The sequence below is a fragment of the Apodemus sylvaticus genome, chromosome 13 (genome assembly GCF_947179515.1).
Source record: "Apodemus sylvaticus chromosome 13, mApoSyl1.1, whole genome shotgun sequence".
NCBI lineage: Eukaryota > Metazoa > Chordata > Mammalia > Rodentia > Muridae > Apodemus > Apodemus sylvaticus.
Window position 1 is genome coordinate 93,301,669 of NC_067484.1, and position 17,399 is coordinate 93,319,067.

At 48.0% G+C, this 17,399-nt stretch overlaps 1 protein-coding gene and 1 non-coding gene across 4 annotated transcripts in view; both read left to right on the top strand.

Annotated features, from left to right (window-relative positions):
- Tmem241 (transmembrane protein 241) overlaps positions 1-17,399 on the top strand; it is a 130,205-nt gene that overhangs the window by 14,503 nt on the left and 98,303 nt on the right. For all 3 annotated transcript variants that reach the window (XM_052155746.1, XM_052155747.1, XM_052155748.1), the window contains 2 exons: positions 1,319-1,400; positions 14,650-14,727. In XM_052155746.1, the coding sequence (XP_052011706.1) occupies positions 1,319-1,400; positions 14,650-14,727 (160 nt within the window). The remainder of the gene's footprint in view (positions 1-1,318; positions 1,401-14,649; positions 14,728-17,399) is intronic.
- LOC127664262 (small nucleolar RNA SNORA17) lies at positions 12,054-12,180 on the top strand. The gene has a single exon (XR_007973126.1). It is a non-coding gene; the product is annotated as a small nucleolar RNA SNORA17 (small nucleolar RNA).

The following is a 17,399-nucleotide window of genomic DNA, read 5'->3' on the forward strand; positions in this document are numbered from 1 at the left end:
GGTCCAGAGCACTTGGATTGGATTCCCAACACCCACAGTTCCACTCACAACCTTCCGTAACTTCAGACTTGGAAGAAAGAACTGCTGCCCTCTTCTGACCTCTGTGGGCACTGCACACACAGTAGTCCAGCCAACAAAAGGCCATTCATTAAAAAAAAAAAAAAATAGCATAGAGACCATGCCTGATTGGCTGCACGTGCCCACTGAATGCTGCGAGGCCACTGTTCACAGTGAGTCTTAGAACTTTATAAGTTGCTATAGGCGTTGGCCGGCCTGGAACCTGGGAACATTGCTGTGCTAGACCTGAGTCTGATCGTGGAGACTGCCTGTCCTGGACGGTGAAAGGACACTGCCCCAGCGGTGTTCACTAAGCACTAGGGGATGATTACTTTGTCTACTGCTCAGACAGCTTTACTTACTTTTAATTTTGAGCCTGTCTCTGGGAACCTCGATAGGAGAGCGGTGCCACTGACAACCTCTCACTGAGGAAACAAGGGGCAGCCCCCGTGAAATGCACCTCGTGTCTGGCTCTTTTCTGTTTGCTTATGGGAGCTTTTTGGTTTTGGTTTTGGTTATGTGAGATAAGATTTTGGTATGTAGTTCTGGCTGTCTTGGAAGTCATTGTATACATCAGGCTGGCCTCCAGTTCATAAAGATCTGCCTGTCTCTGCCTCCCAAGTGCTTGGCATTAAAGGTGTGTGCTGCCACATTCATTAATTTTGAGGAGAACAAGATTGTAGACTATGATGAAGAGTCAGATCCGAGTATGGTCAGCCTGAGCCAGAGAAGTGTGCCTTTCAAAGCCCTCAGGGCTCTCTAAAATTCCAGGTTAAAGTCTGAAGAAGCCAGAATAGGGCCACCCTGTTGAAGTTCTAACATTTATCATTTTAAAACCTCTTTTTCAAGTTTTTTGGGTTCAAAGTTGTAATTCCATGGAACTGCTTGAAACATCTTAGGAAAAAAAAAAAAAAACGATTGGTATACCTAAAAATGAATGGTCTACTGCCACCGAAGAAAATCCGCTGCATCCTTTCCCTGAGCAGCAGCAGGGACCATCCTGGTTCAGTTTTGGGGTGTTCCTGAATGCTGAGTAGATGTCACGTGACAGAGCTGTGTGTGGAATAGCTTCATTTGCTTGTGTTGTTCTCTGTGTGAGTTGAGAGCACCTGTCACTTACCACACACCCACAAGGATATTTAGGCAAGCTTGGCCAAAGGAGTCTGTGCCTTTGGGGTGGGCGTGGGGATGGGGAGTGGGGTGGGATCTTTTCAAACATGAGGTAGCAAAAAGCCTTATGATTTCTCCTCCTCTTTTTTAGATCTGATGTTTTGACGTGGCTTCCTGCTTCAGTGCTGTTTGTGGGTATAATCTATGCAGGATCCAAAGCTTTGTCTAGACTGGTAAGTATTAGGATTTCTGTGTGTGAGCAGGGACACACAGCCCCTTTGTCCTGGTCCCCTTTGTGTTTCAATTTATAGTATCTGTCACCCGTTGGGGTTAGGCATCAGCTTGGATGTCTAACTAGATCAGAGGATAGCAGTGTTGGTTAGCTTACCGTAGCTGTTATCAAAATACCCAAGGAGCAACTTCAGGAAATACATTTTGGCTCATGGTTTCAGAGGGTTCCAAGCTGAGTCCTTGCCCCTCAGGTTCAAGGCCTGTGGTGAGGCTAACATCCTGACAGTGGAGGATGTGGAAAAGCTGTTGACCCCATGGCAGATGGGAAGCAGAGGGATAGAAGATGGGGGAGCAGGAGTAGTTTTCAAAGGTCTGCCCCCCAGTAACCCACTTCTTCCAGCTAGAGGGCTTGCTGCCTAAAGTTTCTAGATGTTCCCAAGCCTGCAATATGTGAGCCCTTCAAACCCAAACCAGGACAGAGAAGTCCTGGGCCTGAGCAAACATGGAATTTTTTTCTGCTTTTGCTGAATTGAGAAGAAGTAGAAAATAGGGGCCGGCCGGCTGGTCTCACAAGGTGGAGGTGGGCAGAGAGAGGAGCAGCAGCAGTAGCAATTGTGGAGTCAGATTTCACAGGGAGGCTAGCCTCGGCACTCTGCCTGAACGCAGGATTTCCTTGGAAGGAGGGAGTCAGGGCTAAACCTTCACCTGCTGCTGAGGAGGAACTGGATGCATTGGTCAAATAGTCGAGGGGAATGGATGCAGTTGTGAACACAAGTATGGCCCAGCGTAGACCAGTACTGGGTGTACTGGCTGGTTTATGTGTCAACTTGATGTGTGTTAGAGTCTTTAGAGGGAAGGAGCCTCAGCTGAGGAAATGCCTCTATGGGATCCAGCTGTGAGGCACTTTCTCAATTAGCCATCAGTGAGGGAGGGCCCAGCCTATTGTGGCTGGAGTCATCCCTGGGCTGGTGGTCCTGGGATCTCTAAGAAGGCAGACTGAGCAAGCTATGGGAAGCAAACCAGTTAGCAGCACCCCTCCATGGCCTCTGCTTCAGCTCCTGCCTCCAGGTTCCGGGCCTGCTTGAGTTTCTGTCCTGACTTCCTCCAGTGAGGGACCATGAACTGGAAGTGTAAGCCAAATAACCCTTTCCTCCCTAGCTCCCTTTTTGGCAGTAGTGTGTCATCACAATGATAGAAACCTTCAGACACAGGGGTGTCCATAAAAGGAGCTGTCTGTCCTGCCTTCCCACTCCTCATGCCTCCCCTCCATACTGAGTGAACTCCTCAGTGTGTGGTTTCTGAAGAATAGAGGTGCGGAATTCCAAGTACATTGTTCAGAATTCCAAAATGTCGTTATTTTGCCATCAAGAGAGTCCATTAAAACCATCATGGATGTATGAATTAATGCCTCCCCTTGCCTTTTCCTGATTTCTATTTTCATTTATTAGAAAATGTCCGATGTTCTGACTTTTGGAAAGCTGCATAATTTAGTCTTTTTTTTTTTTTTTTTTTTTTTTTTTTTAGTGTTTGCTGTTGTGTTAGTTCCTGAGACCTCAGATATAAAAACAGTAAAAAAAGCCAGGCAGTGGTGGCTCATGCCGTAATCCCAGCACTCTGGGAGGCAGAGGCAGGCAGATTTCTGAGTTCAAGGCCAGCCTGGTCTACAGAGTGAGCTCCAGGACAGCCAGGGCTATACAGAGAAACCCTATCTCGAAAAAACCAAATCCAAAAAACCAAAAAAAAAAAAAAAAAAAAAACCAGTAAAAAACAAACACAATCTCTCTAACGAGGTAATAATATTATGGTTAGAACTGCTTCACGTTTATAAAGTAGCAGTTGAGAAAGAGATTTTGAAATTAAGTCATCATTTTTCTCTTATGGAAAGACACGTTCAGAAGGGTGGGCACACCCTGTGAGGGCCAAGGAGCTGACCCACAGTACGCATCGGTGTGCAGCCCATGCTGTTCAGGCAGTCCCGGCTGTTTCTGCTGCTTCCTTCTGGTTCTCTTGGCTTGAATTTTTTCCTCTAAGTTCTGGATAGGCATGGATGCCAGAAGGTTAAAGATTGAATAAGTCATGTATTGGGCTCATGAGAATAATTTGCTTTTTTGTCAAGAGATTTTTTTTTCCATTCAAGTTTCCAGAGTAGCTTTGTGTCTTTTATTTGTATGTATTTTTCATTTTGTGTGTGCATGTATGTTTGTAGGTGTGCCTACTTGTGAGGGCATGTGTAGATTTTAGAGGTCCACATCGGGGAATCTTCTATCATGTTGCAGTACGCTCATGCACATACACTTGAGACAGGTGTCTCACAGTTCCAGCTACACTGTATCCAGGCCCTGAGGTCTGCCTGCTCCACCCTGTCTCCACCGGGGTTACAGGTATGCCCCTTCACACTTGAACTTTAGATAGTTTTAGGTCATAAATCCTCATGCATGCGCATCAACCCCTTCATTCACTGGCCCTGTCCAGCCCTCCTTTGCGCCTTCCTGTGAGTCATGGTGAACAAGAGAGGGCAGGGAAAATCCAGTCAGCTGGGGAGGAGGAGAAGCAATGCAGAGGCTTGCCAGCCTGCCTCTAGTCTCCACCAAGTGGCAACGTTGATTTGTCAGGCTTTGTGTTTTTCAGATGGGTCTCTTTAAGAGCTAATGCATATAGAGTTGTCCCAAAAGCTTTTAAAAAATCATATCAGTGACTTATTTTTATATTTGTTAAATGCACAGTGGTGGTTCTCCTGGATGTGTCTGTGAGGGTGTCAGATCCCCTGGAACTGGACTTGCAGGCAGTTGGGAGATCCCATGTGTGTGCTGAGAATTGAACCCACCTGGAACCCCTCTGGAAGAGCAGCCGGTGCTCCATCTCTTTAGCCTGGACTTTTTTCTTTTTTCTTTTTCTTTCTTTCTTTTTTTTTTTTTTTTTTACCTTCCTCCTAGGTAGCCCATTCTGGTTCTGAATTTACAACCCTTTAGTCATAGTCTCCTGAGCAGTGGGTACGATTTCAAGTGTGTGTCACTAATGCCTGACTGCTTCGAATCTTTTCACTCGATTAGAAAGCCCACACAGGTCTAAGCAGCAAGGAAGCAGACTGGTTCAGATAAGTAAGCTGTAGCATAGAGACCTGCTTCAGGCCTGGCTAGATCCAGAGAGACTGTAGTGACATAGCCAGAAAAGCCTGCCTCTCTCTCCGTGTCTTTGCGTCTCTGTGTCTCTCTGTCTGTCTATCTGTCTGTCTGTGTCAGTCCCTTCCCTCACTAACCTCAGGCTCACCTCAGTTCCCAGGGACACTGTCTTCCTAATGCCCTCTGTGAGCCCCAGGCTTTGCTCCGATGGCATCCTGTGGGACACTGCACATCGCTGTTGTGCAGCCTACCTTGGAGGGTAGGGCCATGTCTCCTCTCCTGCCGTGCATCTTAGCCGAACCACTCTGACTAAGAGGCTCAGAGGCACTGCCTGGCCTAGGTTGTCAGTGATGTTCAGGTTCAGGCATCTTACTGCAAAAAAGGGACTCAAATATCAGATGGCTAGAATCCCCCCAAAACCCATCATAAATGTCTGCTCAGTTTGTCTCAGCAGTCAGGGATCTCTGTCCTACAACTGCACTTCGGAAGGACAGTTTCTAGGCAAGCCTGTCTGTGAGCTTGCGCTTTGGTTACAAGGACTTCAGCTCCAGCTGTTCAGTTAGCTGTCTTGTGGTTCACTGTAAGACTTTATGAAGATGATTTATATTCTAGTGTAACAAAATGACTCTCATTTTTGTGTGAGTTCCTGAGCATCTCAGTTGAGTTGAATGACCTAGCGGATACCCTCCTGTAGCAGGCAAAAATTAGTGATCAATTCAAATCCATTAGAGAAGCCCCAACCCGTGACCCAGTGGGAGTGGGAGGGCTACGAGTGGGAGACACTTGTTACTGTTTTATTCCATGAAAGAATTCAACACTGTGTCGTCTTTTCCATTCTCTGTTTTTACATTGCTGCGTAGACATTCCTAAGGTGGCTAAACACCAGGTACTCACATGGTTTGCCTGAGATGGAGAGCAGGCCTGAGAGTTCTGGGGCTAAACTGTCAGTTAATGAATCCATGAAGAATTAGGGGTAAGTGCTCAGTTAAAATCTGTGGGTGTATAGTTACACAAAAACACTTTGAGTGGCTGTGCTTCAGAAAGGCCTCCTTGATCTGGCAAAGCTTTGAAATTCTGTTCTGATTTCAGCCCCTGGGAGCAACCCTAGGAAGCTGCGTTGGGCCCTGTGGGGAGTTCTTTGTGGATTTTTCACCTCATATTTAAAACTAATTGAAATATAGAGGTTAGGGAGAGAGGAGAGAATTCTAAGGGTTTTTGTAGTTGTTATTTTATTTTTGGAGACATTTCATCTGCCTTAGGCAGTCTTCAAACTCTCTGTGTAGCTGAGAATGACCTTGAACTTGTGATTCTCCTGGCAACCCCTCCTGAGGACTGGGTTGACAGGTGTACCACCAAGCCTCACATTTGTTGTTCCAGAGGTGATCCCAGGCCTCAGGCTCCTTCAGCCCTAAGCACTTTGTTGAGTTGAGCTGATTTTTGGTTCAAAGCAGGTCTGGGGGAAGCAGAGCTTTGGCTCTAATTCTAGCATAAGTGCTAGCCACTTACATTGTGCTTAAAGACACAGGAGACATGGCTTCTGACCTTGAGGAAATTAAAGGGTGTGGGGTCAGAAAGAGACCTTCCTCAAAGCAACAGCTGCTGTGAGTGTGCATGGAGAAGTATGTGCCTAGACTTTCTGTTGCCAGTCTTAATGACATACAGAGCAGGGCTTTCTTCAGGCCTGCCCGTCAGCCTTCCTGCAGTGGGTGAGGTAGCAGTGCCGATGCTCTCGTGTCCTGGACAGTGGTCTTTGGACAGCACAGCTCTGATGGCCATTAGAACTCTCACTGTAATTCCTGCTCAGAAGTCTCAGCAAGACAGAATTGCCTCAACGCTGAGGGATGAGGACAGATGTTCAGATTCTGTGTAAACAAGTTTGCTGGTGTTGGCTAGTGCAGTTGATTTGGCTGCTTCTGAATTGGAATAAAACATGTGTTTTCCAGAGCAGGTAAGGGTGAGAGCCTAGAGCAGTGTTTCTCAACCTGTGGGTCTTGACCCCTTAAGGGGTGGCATTGACTTATTAGATATCCTGCATGTCTGATATTTCCATTATGGTTGGTTAGTTGGCTGGTTTTTCTAGACAGAGTTTCTCTGTGTAGCTCTGGCTGTCCCAGAACTCACTGTGTCCCAGAACTCACTGAAAATCAGAGATCCATCTGCTTCTGCCTCCTGAGTGCTGGCATTAAGGCACAGGCCACCACCGCCTGGAACTTTGTGATTCGTAAGAGTAGCAAGATTTCAGTCACCACAGCTTGAGGAACTGTATTTAAGGGTCACAGATTAGGGAGGTTGAGTATTGGGATTCTGTCTAAGCTCCACCCCAGTTACCTGGCAACAGCCAGGTGGGCCTGGCCTACCATAAAGGGGATGCCCCTCCCCTCGCTCTTGCCTTCCTATACTCAAAGGATAAGCAGGCTGAGAAAGAAATTAGGGAAATGACCCCCTTCACAATAGCCACAAACAGTATAAAGTATCTTGGGGTGACTCTTACCAAACATGTGAAAGATCTGTATGACAAGAACTTCAAGACTCTAAAGAAGGAAATGGAAGAAGACCTCAAAAAATGGGAAAACCTCCCATGCTCATGGATCGGTAGAATCAATATAGTTAAAATGGCCATTTTGCCAAAAGCAATATATAGATTCAATGCAATACCCATCAAAATCCCAACTCAATTCTTCACAGAGTTAGAAAGAGCAATTATCAAATTCATCTGGAATAACAAAAAACCCAGGATAGCTAAAACTATTATCAGCAACAAAAGAAAGTCTGGGGGAATCAGTATCCCTGACCTCAAGCAATACTACAGAGCAATAGTGTTAAAAACTGCATGGTATTGGTACAGTGACAGGCAGGAAGATCAGTGGAACAGGATTGAAGATCCAGAAATGAACCCACACACCTATGGCCACTTGATCCTCGACAAAGGGGCTGAAAACATCCAATGGAAAAAAGATAGCCTTTTCAACAAATGGTGCTGGTTCAACTGGAGGTCAGCATGCAGAAGAATGCGAATTGATCCATCCTTGTCTCCTTGTACTAAGCTCAAATCCAAATGGATCAAGGACCTCCACATAAAGCCAGACACTCTGAAGCTAATAGAAAAGAAACTGGGGAAGACTCTTGAGGACATCGGTACAGGGAGAAAGTTTCTGAACAGAACACCAATAGCGTATGCTCAAAGATCAAGAATTGACAAATGGGACCTCATAAAATTACAAAGTTTCTGCAAGGCAAAGGACACCATCAAGAGGACAAATCGGCAACCAACAAATTGGGAAAAGATCTTCACCAACCCTACATCAGATAGAGGGTTAATATCCAATATATATAAAGAACTCAAGAAGTTAGACTCCAGAAAACCAAACAACCCTATTAAAAAATGGGGTACAGAGTTAAACAAAGAATTCTCAACTGAAGAACTTCGGATGGCGGAGAAGCATCTTAAAAAATGTTCAACTTCATTAGTCATTAGGGACATGCAAATCAAAACAGCCTCTCTTATTCTCACTCTCAGCTTCTCTCTTGGCCCCTCAGATGCTCCTCCCCTCCCCCCCCCATGTGGCTGGCCTCTGCTTCTTTACTCTCTCCTTCTCTCTGCCTTTCTCTACCTCCACTCCCCCCTTAACTCCCATCCCATGCCCTGAGCAAACTCTATTCTATATGTCTGGTCCCTCAAGGGGAAGGGATGCCTTGGCATGGGCCTGCTGGGGCATCCCCTGTGTGCGCGCGCGCACATGCACGTGCTTCTCTTCCTCCCTCCCCCTTCCTTTTTCTTTGTCGTGGCAAGTGTCGTGTGGCCTGGCCTGGCATTGAGCTGCACTGTGATGGAGGAAGTCTTCACTGTCTGCCACTGAGTGCTTGAGTACAGGCGTGTATCACACCGGACCCTTGGGGGTGTTAGGGGAGGTCTTGCTTTTGTTTTTTTGTTTTTCCAGCTCTGTGAGCTTGGTCTTTCTAATCTGTTGGGGGTTCTTCCATAATCGTAGTAGCCGCTCACCCATTGTGAGCAAGTTACTTAGCGGAGCAGGATGGGACTTGTGGTGCTGTCTTTCAGTAGTGTGGACATAAGGAGTTTGGCTCCACAGAGGTGAAGCGTGTAAGTGTTCGTAGGGTGGAGACTGCCCCAGCGCCTGTCCTGTGACCGCCCAGCCGAGGCCGCTCCTGCCCTCCCCTTCACTTCCTCCCTCTTTCCCTCCCTTCTGTGGGGTCGGGGATTGAACCCAGGACTTTGCACATGGTAGGCAAGCACTCTACCGCTGAGGTATGTACTCAGTGCTTCCTTTAAAAAAAAAAAAGTAGCATATAGCATTCAACTACTATTATTGCTGTTATCATGTATCATAATTTTTGTCTAATTTAACAAAAGTAGCCTTTTAACAAAAGTGTGCTATACACTGCCTCAGAGCCCATATTTAAAAAACAAGATGATACTTAGGTTCCAGTCCAACTCGATAAGAAAACAGCAGAGCGTCCTCTAAGCCTCTCTGCCCCAGGATCACAGCCTCTGCAGGCCTGATCAGACAAGCTGCTCTGCTCAGTGGGTGGAGGTTAACTCAGAGACAACTGGTCAAGGTGCAGAGCTCTCTCTCCAGTCCGTTGGTGTGGAATTAAAAGAAAAAAAAAAAAAAGAGATGAAACTGGGAGGGGCTGTGGGATGGGTTCTAGGAGTGAAGGAGTGAAGTAAATATGATCAAAATATATTGTATGCACCCATGAAAATCTACATAGTATTTATTCTACTATGCATAGTATTCAACTACTATTATCCCTGTTATGTATCATAATTTTGTCTAATTTAACAAAAGTAGCCCTGCTAAACTTAACACTGAGAGTAATAAAGGAGAATGTTTTAGTTTGAATGGGAGATGTCCCCTGTAGACTCATAAATACTTTTGGTTGCCAACTGGTGACACTGTATTTGAAAGCTGTAGAACCTATAGGAGGTGGATCTTTGCTAGAGAAAGTAAGTTACTGGTGATGTGTTTATAAAAAGATAAAGAGGATCAAGATATGTTCGATGGGGGTGTGGTGAGGTGTAGGGGAAGGGGGTGTCTCTGTGGGCCCATGCTGAGGCATCCCTTCCCCCCCCCCCACCCAGGGACCACACACACAACAGTATAGCGTAGAATAGAATTTATTTAGGGCATGGTGAGGGGAGTTAGGAGAGTAGTAGAGGCAGAGAAAGACAGAGAGAGGGAGAGAGTAGGGAACTGGAGGCTGGCCATGACCATGTGGCGAGAAGGGGGAAGGGAATGGGGAGAGAGAGGGAGCAAGAGAGCAAGAGGCAAGAGAGGGAGGAGGGGCAAGCAGCCCCTTTTATAGTGGGCCAGGCCTACCTGGCCATTGCCAGGTAATTGTGGGGAGGAGCATACCTGGGTGTGGCCAGATAACTGTGGGGTGGAGTTTAGAGAGTAGGGTGGTTCTTAGAGATTAAGTAAGGTGTTCCCATCTTCCTGGCCTTTGTGATGTGAATGAGAACAGCCTCCGTAGACTCATACATTTGAATTAGTCCCCAGTTCATGGAACTTTTTGGCAAGGTCTAGGTAGGAGGTGTGGCCTTGTTGGAGGAGGTTTTGTCACTGGAGTAGGTTTGGGGTTTCAAAAACCCACATCATTCCAGTTAGCTCTCTCTGCCTCATGATTGTTACCTCAAGATGTGAGCTCACAGCTGCTGCTCCAGAGCCCTGCCTCCTGCCGTGTTCCCTGCTAGGATGGCCATGACCCTAACCCTGTGGAACTATAAACAAGCCCTGAATAAACCCCTTCTTTATGAGTTGCTGTGTTCGTGGTGTCAGTAGAGCAGTCCTTCTGACACGGACTGAGGGGCAGTGTGGCCATCTGCTCCATGTTCTTGCCCCACTTCCCTCCTTGTCATGATGTCCCCTCAGGCTGAAGCCAAGTAAAAACCCTTCCTCTCAAGCTGAGTTTTGTCAGGATTTGGTCACAGCAAAAGGAAAAAAAACAAGTACAGAAGTGTTGCCGCCTGCAGCCACATGCGAACCGGATTACCTGGAAGAGAATTCTGGGGGTAACGGGAAGGGGGCGAAAGAGAAATGAGTCAAGAGGACAGTTGCCCATAGAGACTGACTTTACTATTATTTAGCCAATATTTATAGTCTTTGGAAAAACCACCCTGCCCCCCAAATGGCCGCGAATTCCTAGGATCTTCTTCTCGGCGGGTTGCCTGATTTCAGTCACACAGTTTTCTGCTGGTCTCCAGGTGGAGCTGCGCTGAGGCGGCCCTGGTAGTTAAGGTGAAAGTGGCTGTATTGTTCCCAACAGAACAAGGGCTGGAGATAACGCCTGGGGAAGGGTGGAGGCTGTAGGCCAGGAATATCGCAGGTTGAATAGGCCGGAGATAACGCCAGGGGAAGAGTGGGGGTTGCCAGCCAGGAGGGTCACAGCTAAATGCCGTGGGGGGAAGGGACACAGAAGGTTTGCCCAAGGAATCAAATCGCCAGCGCAGCTCTTGAACCAGTGCCGCCTAGTTGAGAGTGAGGCTTTGCGGTCTGAAGCAGAGGCAGGACCATCAAAGCCGCACACTGTCTTAATAGTGGAAGGTCTTCCCAGGTGGATGCAGTCTAACTGGCCAGTGGTAACCTAGCTCTCTAAAGTTTCTTAGCTTTTCAGTAGGAAAATAGCTTGAGCAATTCAGATTTAAAATTTAAGAAAGAATGAATGATACCCCTCTTAACAATAGCATAACTTTTCTTAGAGTTCACCCATTTTAAGTCCTAGTACTTTTATTGCTGCCAGGATTTGTTTGTTTGTTTGTTTTTAATCTATAACAGATCTCACTCTGTAGCCCACCTTGCCTGGAACTTACTCTATCTCAGGCTAGCCTTGAACTAGTGGTGATCCTCCTGCCTTAGCTTCCCTCATGCTAGAACCCCATGGATAAGCCACACAATTGACTGTAGAATGTGGACAGCAGCAGGCTCTCTGGGGACCTGGGTGATCTGAGTCTCACTGTGAGCACCTTGCCCTGAGTCTACCTTACCTGTGAGAATTGGAGCTACTCTGCGTATAGACTTAGGGGGAGGTTCAAGGAAAGATGCAAAGTAGACAGTTTGGCAGTTCTGAGCACACTGGGTGTCAAGGTGCGTGCTTGTAATCACGGCACTTAGAAGGCCCAGGCAAGATGATCTAGAGTTCAAAGCCAGTCTGGGCTATATATCAAGATCCTGCCTAAAACTCCTTGGACAACTTGGATATGTTATGGCATTATTATTACCATCATATGGCATTATTCATGTGTTCTTCAGTTATTATTCATGTGCTTTGAAATCAGTTTTATGCCTACAGACAGATCCTTTTCCAGATTCTGACCAGTCAGGATAAGGGAGATAGAAAGAACTGGCCACAGTTTGTGACAACTAGACAATTAAACCTCCTCAAGACCTATAGTTCAGGTCTAAAGTTTTGAATCCTCAATCCCAAACCTAATTTTATTTCTGGTGCCATAGTCAAAAAGCTAAAAGCCATTGTTTTTCATTAACCAGTCTTAAAAATCCATTTAAATTTTCTTAGCTTCCTGCCCCTAGAGGCATTTCAAGTATGGCTACCATGTCATGTGTGCATCAGTAGGTGGCAGAGAGGAGAGAGGCTATGTCTACACTCAGTGTTCTGACCTGTGAATAAGCCTGAGATGGCCACCAGCGGTGCCAGGGGAAGTCTGGATGGATTCCCAGGACCGGGAACAAACTGGAGACTAGAAGAAGCCTACCTGTGATGGCGATGGCAGACCGAGGCGGGGTGAGCCTGCGGCAGGGTGAGCCTGCGGCAGGCAACTCCTGCAAGGGCCACTGGAGGGGTCACCTGACGTGACCACCAACCAACCAGTCTGGCACTGTGTGGCCTCGGGGGGACAGGAGGCAGACCATGTCTGAGATGACCCCAGCCTGGTGCCACAAGTGGGGCATAGCACTCCTGAGACTACCCCAGACCCTCAGAGCCCCTGCGTGCCTCTAAGAGGAGCAAGTATGTGATAGAGAAATGGAAGAGAAAGAAGCCAAGGATGTGGGCACCATGAAGAGAGGCGGAACTGGAGACCCGAGGGTAGTGAGGATCAGTCTGATGTGTGTAGCTGGAAGGACCTTGGTAGGGTCCTGGCAGGGGTTTGTTACCACCAAAGGCTAGCGGGAGATTCCTGGTCTGGGCCACTGCTTAGGGACAGTTGATGTCCGAGGGCTGTGTAGAACTGGCCCTACCCCTCACCTGGGCATCATGGGAGAGCTGATCATCACGGTATGCGAACTGAAGAGCTGGCCTGGACCCTAACCTGCTGCAGCACTTGGGAGAGGAGGCTCTGCACCTTACCTGGGAAGCACAGTAGAGCTGTCCCTGGCTGTGGAGGTTACAGATGAGCTGGCCCCAAGGGCATGTGTGGGAGAGCCAGCCCTGCCTCTGGTCTGCTTTGCTATGATAGGTAGGGAGAGACTCCCTCCCCTCCCTTTGGCCCTGAGGGCAGGAGAGCTCTTGTCTGCTGGGTGGTGGTAAGGATGAGGGAGGTAAGCCTCCTCCCCTCCCTCATCCCTTGCCATTTACTGCAAGCAGGAGAGCTGGCCCCAGCATCATGAGAGTAGAACTGACCGTCTCTAACCTGCTGCAACACTCTGGAAAGCAGGCCCTGTACCTAAAAAGTAGAGCCTGCCCTGGATGGTTACAAGTGAGCCAGCCCAGAGAGCAGGAGAGCCTTTGGACTGACAACTCAGATCCCTCTCAGGCCCAGCTCCAGGGATCTGAACCGGCTCCACATCTTCCCCATCAGTCAGCTGCTGGAGTGTGTGAAGGGGCCAGTCCTCCAGATCCAGAACTGCAAGATCTCCGTGACACAGAGCCACACGGGCTGTCTGAGAGGAGCCCGGTGAGGTTCCAGCATCGAGAGGGTAGCAGAAGTCAGAGGCCTCGCCCCAGAGCCATGACTCAGTGTGATAAACATTTGCAAGCAAAGAAGTGTGGACAAAAGAGTGTCCACACTGTGACACGCTCCAGCTTCTACCACGAGGTTTTTTTTCTATTTGGGAAGGTGGCAAGGGTAGAGGACGGGTACAAGGGGAGGGGAGATGAGCAGATTGGGGTGCATGATGTGGTATTCACAAAGAACCAATAAAAAGTTTTTTTGGGTTTTTTTTTGGTTTTTGGTTTGTTTTTTGTTTTTTTGGATTTGGTTTTTTCGAGACAGGGTTTTTCTGTATAGCCCTGGTCCTGGCTGTCTTGGAACTTACTCTGTAGACCAGGCTGGTCTCGAACTCAGAAATCCGCCTACCTCTGCCTTCCAGATTATAGGCTGGGATTACAGGCGTGCACCACCACCGCCCAGCCTTTTTTGTTTTTGTTTGTTTTGTTTTTGTTTTTGTTTTTTTTTTGGTTTAGTAAAAAGTTTTAAAATTGTCCTTAGCTTGATCAGCTTTGTACAGCCTGGTGCACTCCTTTCATCTGCCACTTGGTCAGAGTGGCCCACACCGCTGTGTTTTCGTGCAGTAAGCACTAAGCTCTCAGCCGTTGTTCCAACCGTAAGGCTCGCTCTTCCCTGGCTGGGTTAGCTGTGTGTGGTAGTGTGCTCCCTCTGAGCTCTGCTTGCTGGACACATGCCCTCTACCGTGTTTCCACCCTGCTCATGGGACTTGTTCCCTGGGCCTGGGATCAGCCTCGTGGCATGGTGCATGATACACAGGAGGTGCTTACCACTGTGGATGAAAACAAACCTGTAGGAGAGGAACCCTGACATACACTCCTCCAAAATGAATACTTGAAGGCTAGAGAGATGCCTCGGTGGTTAAGAACCCTTGTTACTCTTGTGGGACCCAGGTTTGGTTCTGAGCACCCACAGTGGCGTCTACCATCTGTGCCTCCAGTTCCAGTGAGCTGATGCGCCTTCTGCCCTCCGTGGGCATTGCGTGCACATGGTACAAACTTGCATGCGGAGAAAGTATTCGTGCAGAATAATAAGCACGTAAATGTTGGAGGGAAAATGAACACTTCAGCAGAGCGCTAGGCTCATGAGCCTGCGGAGAGGCCGCGAGTGCCCAATGTTCTGACACATCTAACCTTTAAACAAAAGGCAAGCATCCTGTAGCTGTGAGATGGGAGGAAGTATTTTCATGCTCATTATTCTGTTTGCTTTCAGGCTGTTCCTGTGTTTTTCATTTTGCATAATGTGGCTGAAGTCCTCACCTGTGGGTACCAGAAGTGTGTCTGGAAAGAGGTAAGGGATCAAGCAAATGCCAGGACCCTGCTTTAAATGTCACAGACCGACTTTTTACTCAGTGGCCTTATCCTAGTTAGCATCACTATTGTGATGAAACCCTATGACCAAGAGCGACTGGAGGAGGGAAGGATACCATTTAGTTGGGGCTGGCTTACAGGTTCAGAGATTCAGTCCATTATCAAGGTGGGAGCACGGCAGTGTCCAGGAAGGCATGGTGCAGGAGGAGTTGAGAGTTCCACATCTTCATCCAAAGGCAGACAGGAGAGGACTGGTTTCCAGGCAGCTAGGACAAGGGTCTTAAAGCCATGACCCACTTCTTCCAGCAAGGCCACACCTACTCCGACAAGGCCACACCTACTCCAACAAGGCCACACCTCCAAATAGTGCTGCTCCCCAGTCCAAGCAAAGTCATGCCTCCGCCCCTCCCTGCCTGGTTCTCTTTTGAGCTCCCCTTATAGCCTGGCCTCTTCTTCATCCTTCACCTGCTTTTTCATGGTTTCCTAGGGCAGTGTCTCAGGACCTTCTGTCCTCATGGCCAGACCTCTGGTCCCAGCCACCTTCTGTCCAATCCAACTTTGGTATCTCCCCTGAACTCAGAGCCCCAGCAGAGCCCTGTCATCTAGGTGTCTCCAAAGTATAAAGCCACAGATCATTATCCCCAGACCTGCCTCTCACTCGGGAATTCGGGTCTGATCGTCACCATCTGGGTCAGCATCGAGGGACTGTCTTCTTCCACCCATATCCTGTTCCCTCGGCTGGCTCACAGGTCTTCGTCTCTATCTCAGGGTAGCTGGCTGAGGACTAATGTATGGGGTCTTGATGTGCGAGTCTGCAGTCGCCCGGCAGGGCCCGCAAGGGAGTTTCTGAGGCTGTTCCAGAGCAAACTGAGGAAGTGGCCACGTCCTCGCATTCTGAGCTTTTCTCCAGGGCATCAGTGGGGACGCCTCTGACAAGGCACCACACACATCATCATGTGATTGCCTTGTTTCATCAGTTCTAACACACCCTGCTTCCCCCAGCACCCAAGTAACCATCTAGAATTAGAGGCTCTTATAATCAGATGCGTTTTGTGTGGTTTTTCTTTCTTAGAGTTAAGTACATCAGGTAAAATTTTATGTGGCGTCTTTTTGTGCTGCTGAGACAGGCACACAGGCTGGCTGAAAATACTCCTCCTGCCTTAGCCCCTTGAATGCTACAGTTGTAGAATTATAAAAGGGAATTAGTCAGGCAGTGGTGGCACACGCCTGTAATCCTAGCACTCTGGGAGGCAGAGGCAAGTAGATTTCTGAGTTCGAGGCCAGCCTGGTCTACAGAGTGAGTTCCAGGACATCCAGGGCAACATAGAGAAACCCTGTCTCGAAAACAAACAAACAAACAAACAAAATCCAAAAACAACAACAACAAAAGGGAATTACTAGTCCCTTCTCCTTTTCTGGGTCTTCTTGTGTTTGGGCATCATTTCCTTTTTCCCTAGCTGACTTCCTTTGACTTCCTCTGCCCCAAAGCAGGGGCACAGGGTGAGCCTCTTCCCTAGGGCTTCTAGTTACCCACTTTCTTCTCTGAGGTTCAGGTTCAGCGGCCCAGCCCTTGAAGGGCTGACCGCCACACCTCATACCGCCACACCTCATACTGCCCACACCTCATACCACCACACCTCATACTGCCACACTTCATACTGCCCACACCTCATACCGCCACACCTTTAGCAACCAAGTGAGTGGAAATTTTAGTCATAAAAAAAACCCACCTTCTTTGACTGGGATAGCTCAGGGGCAGCATCTTCCCATGGCGTATATGGAGATGTATGGACAGAGATGGCTTCTCTATTTAACAAGCCTCAGACACTCCTAATACCCCTACTGCTGTCGCTGCTTCCATGTTGGGTGGAACATGGAAGCCAGACCCTCAGTGCTCATGCGTAGGTGGGGTTTTTGTTTGGTTGGTTTTTCTTCCTAGTAGTTTGGCATTACATTCTTTTCTGTGTTTCTGTTTTTGTTTGTTTGTGTTGAGTTGTTGTCTTTGATTTTTTTTTTTTTTGAGTCAGGGTCTCGCTTTGTAGCCCTGGCATCTCATTATGTAGGCCAAGGCTAGACTTGGACTCAAAGATCTTCCCAAGTCTGTCTCCTGAGTGCCTGGCCTTCAACTCTTGATCCTGGTGCTTCTGCCTCCAGAGTGATGGGACTCCAGGTCTGTACCGTATGGGCCACTAACAATGTCATGGCTGCCTGCCAGGCCTTCAGGGACAGCCTCTCTGGTCTGAAGTCACCAGCCTTCAGCTGCTGCTTCTTCTCCCAACATGTTTCCTTTCCCTTGAGAAAAGGCCTTACTCTGTAGCCCAGGCTATCCTGGAACCTAAAATCCCACTGCTTCTACCTACATGGCTTTGCTGCCTCCATGAGGTATATTCTTAATGTCACTGTCTTAGTCAGGATGTCTATTCCTGCACAAACATCATGACCAAGAAGCAAGTTGGGGAAGAAAGGGTTTATTGAGCTTATACTTCCACATTGCTATTTATCAACAAAGGAAATCAGGAGTGGAACTCAAGCAGGTCAGGAAGCAGGAGCTGATGCAGAGGCCATGGAGGGATGTTTCTTACTGGCTTGCTTCCCCTGGCTTGCTCAGCCTGCTCTCTCATAGAACCCAAGAGCACCAGCCCAGGGATGGCA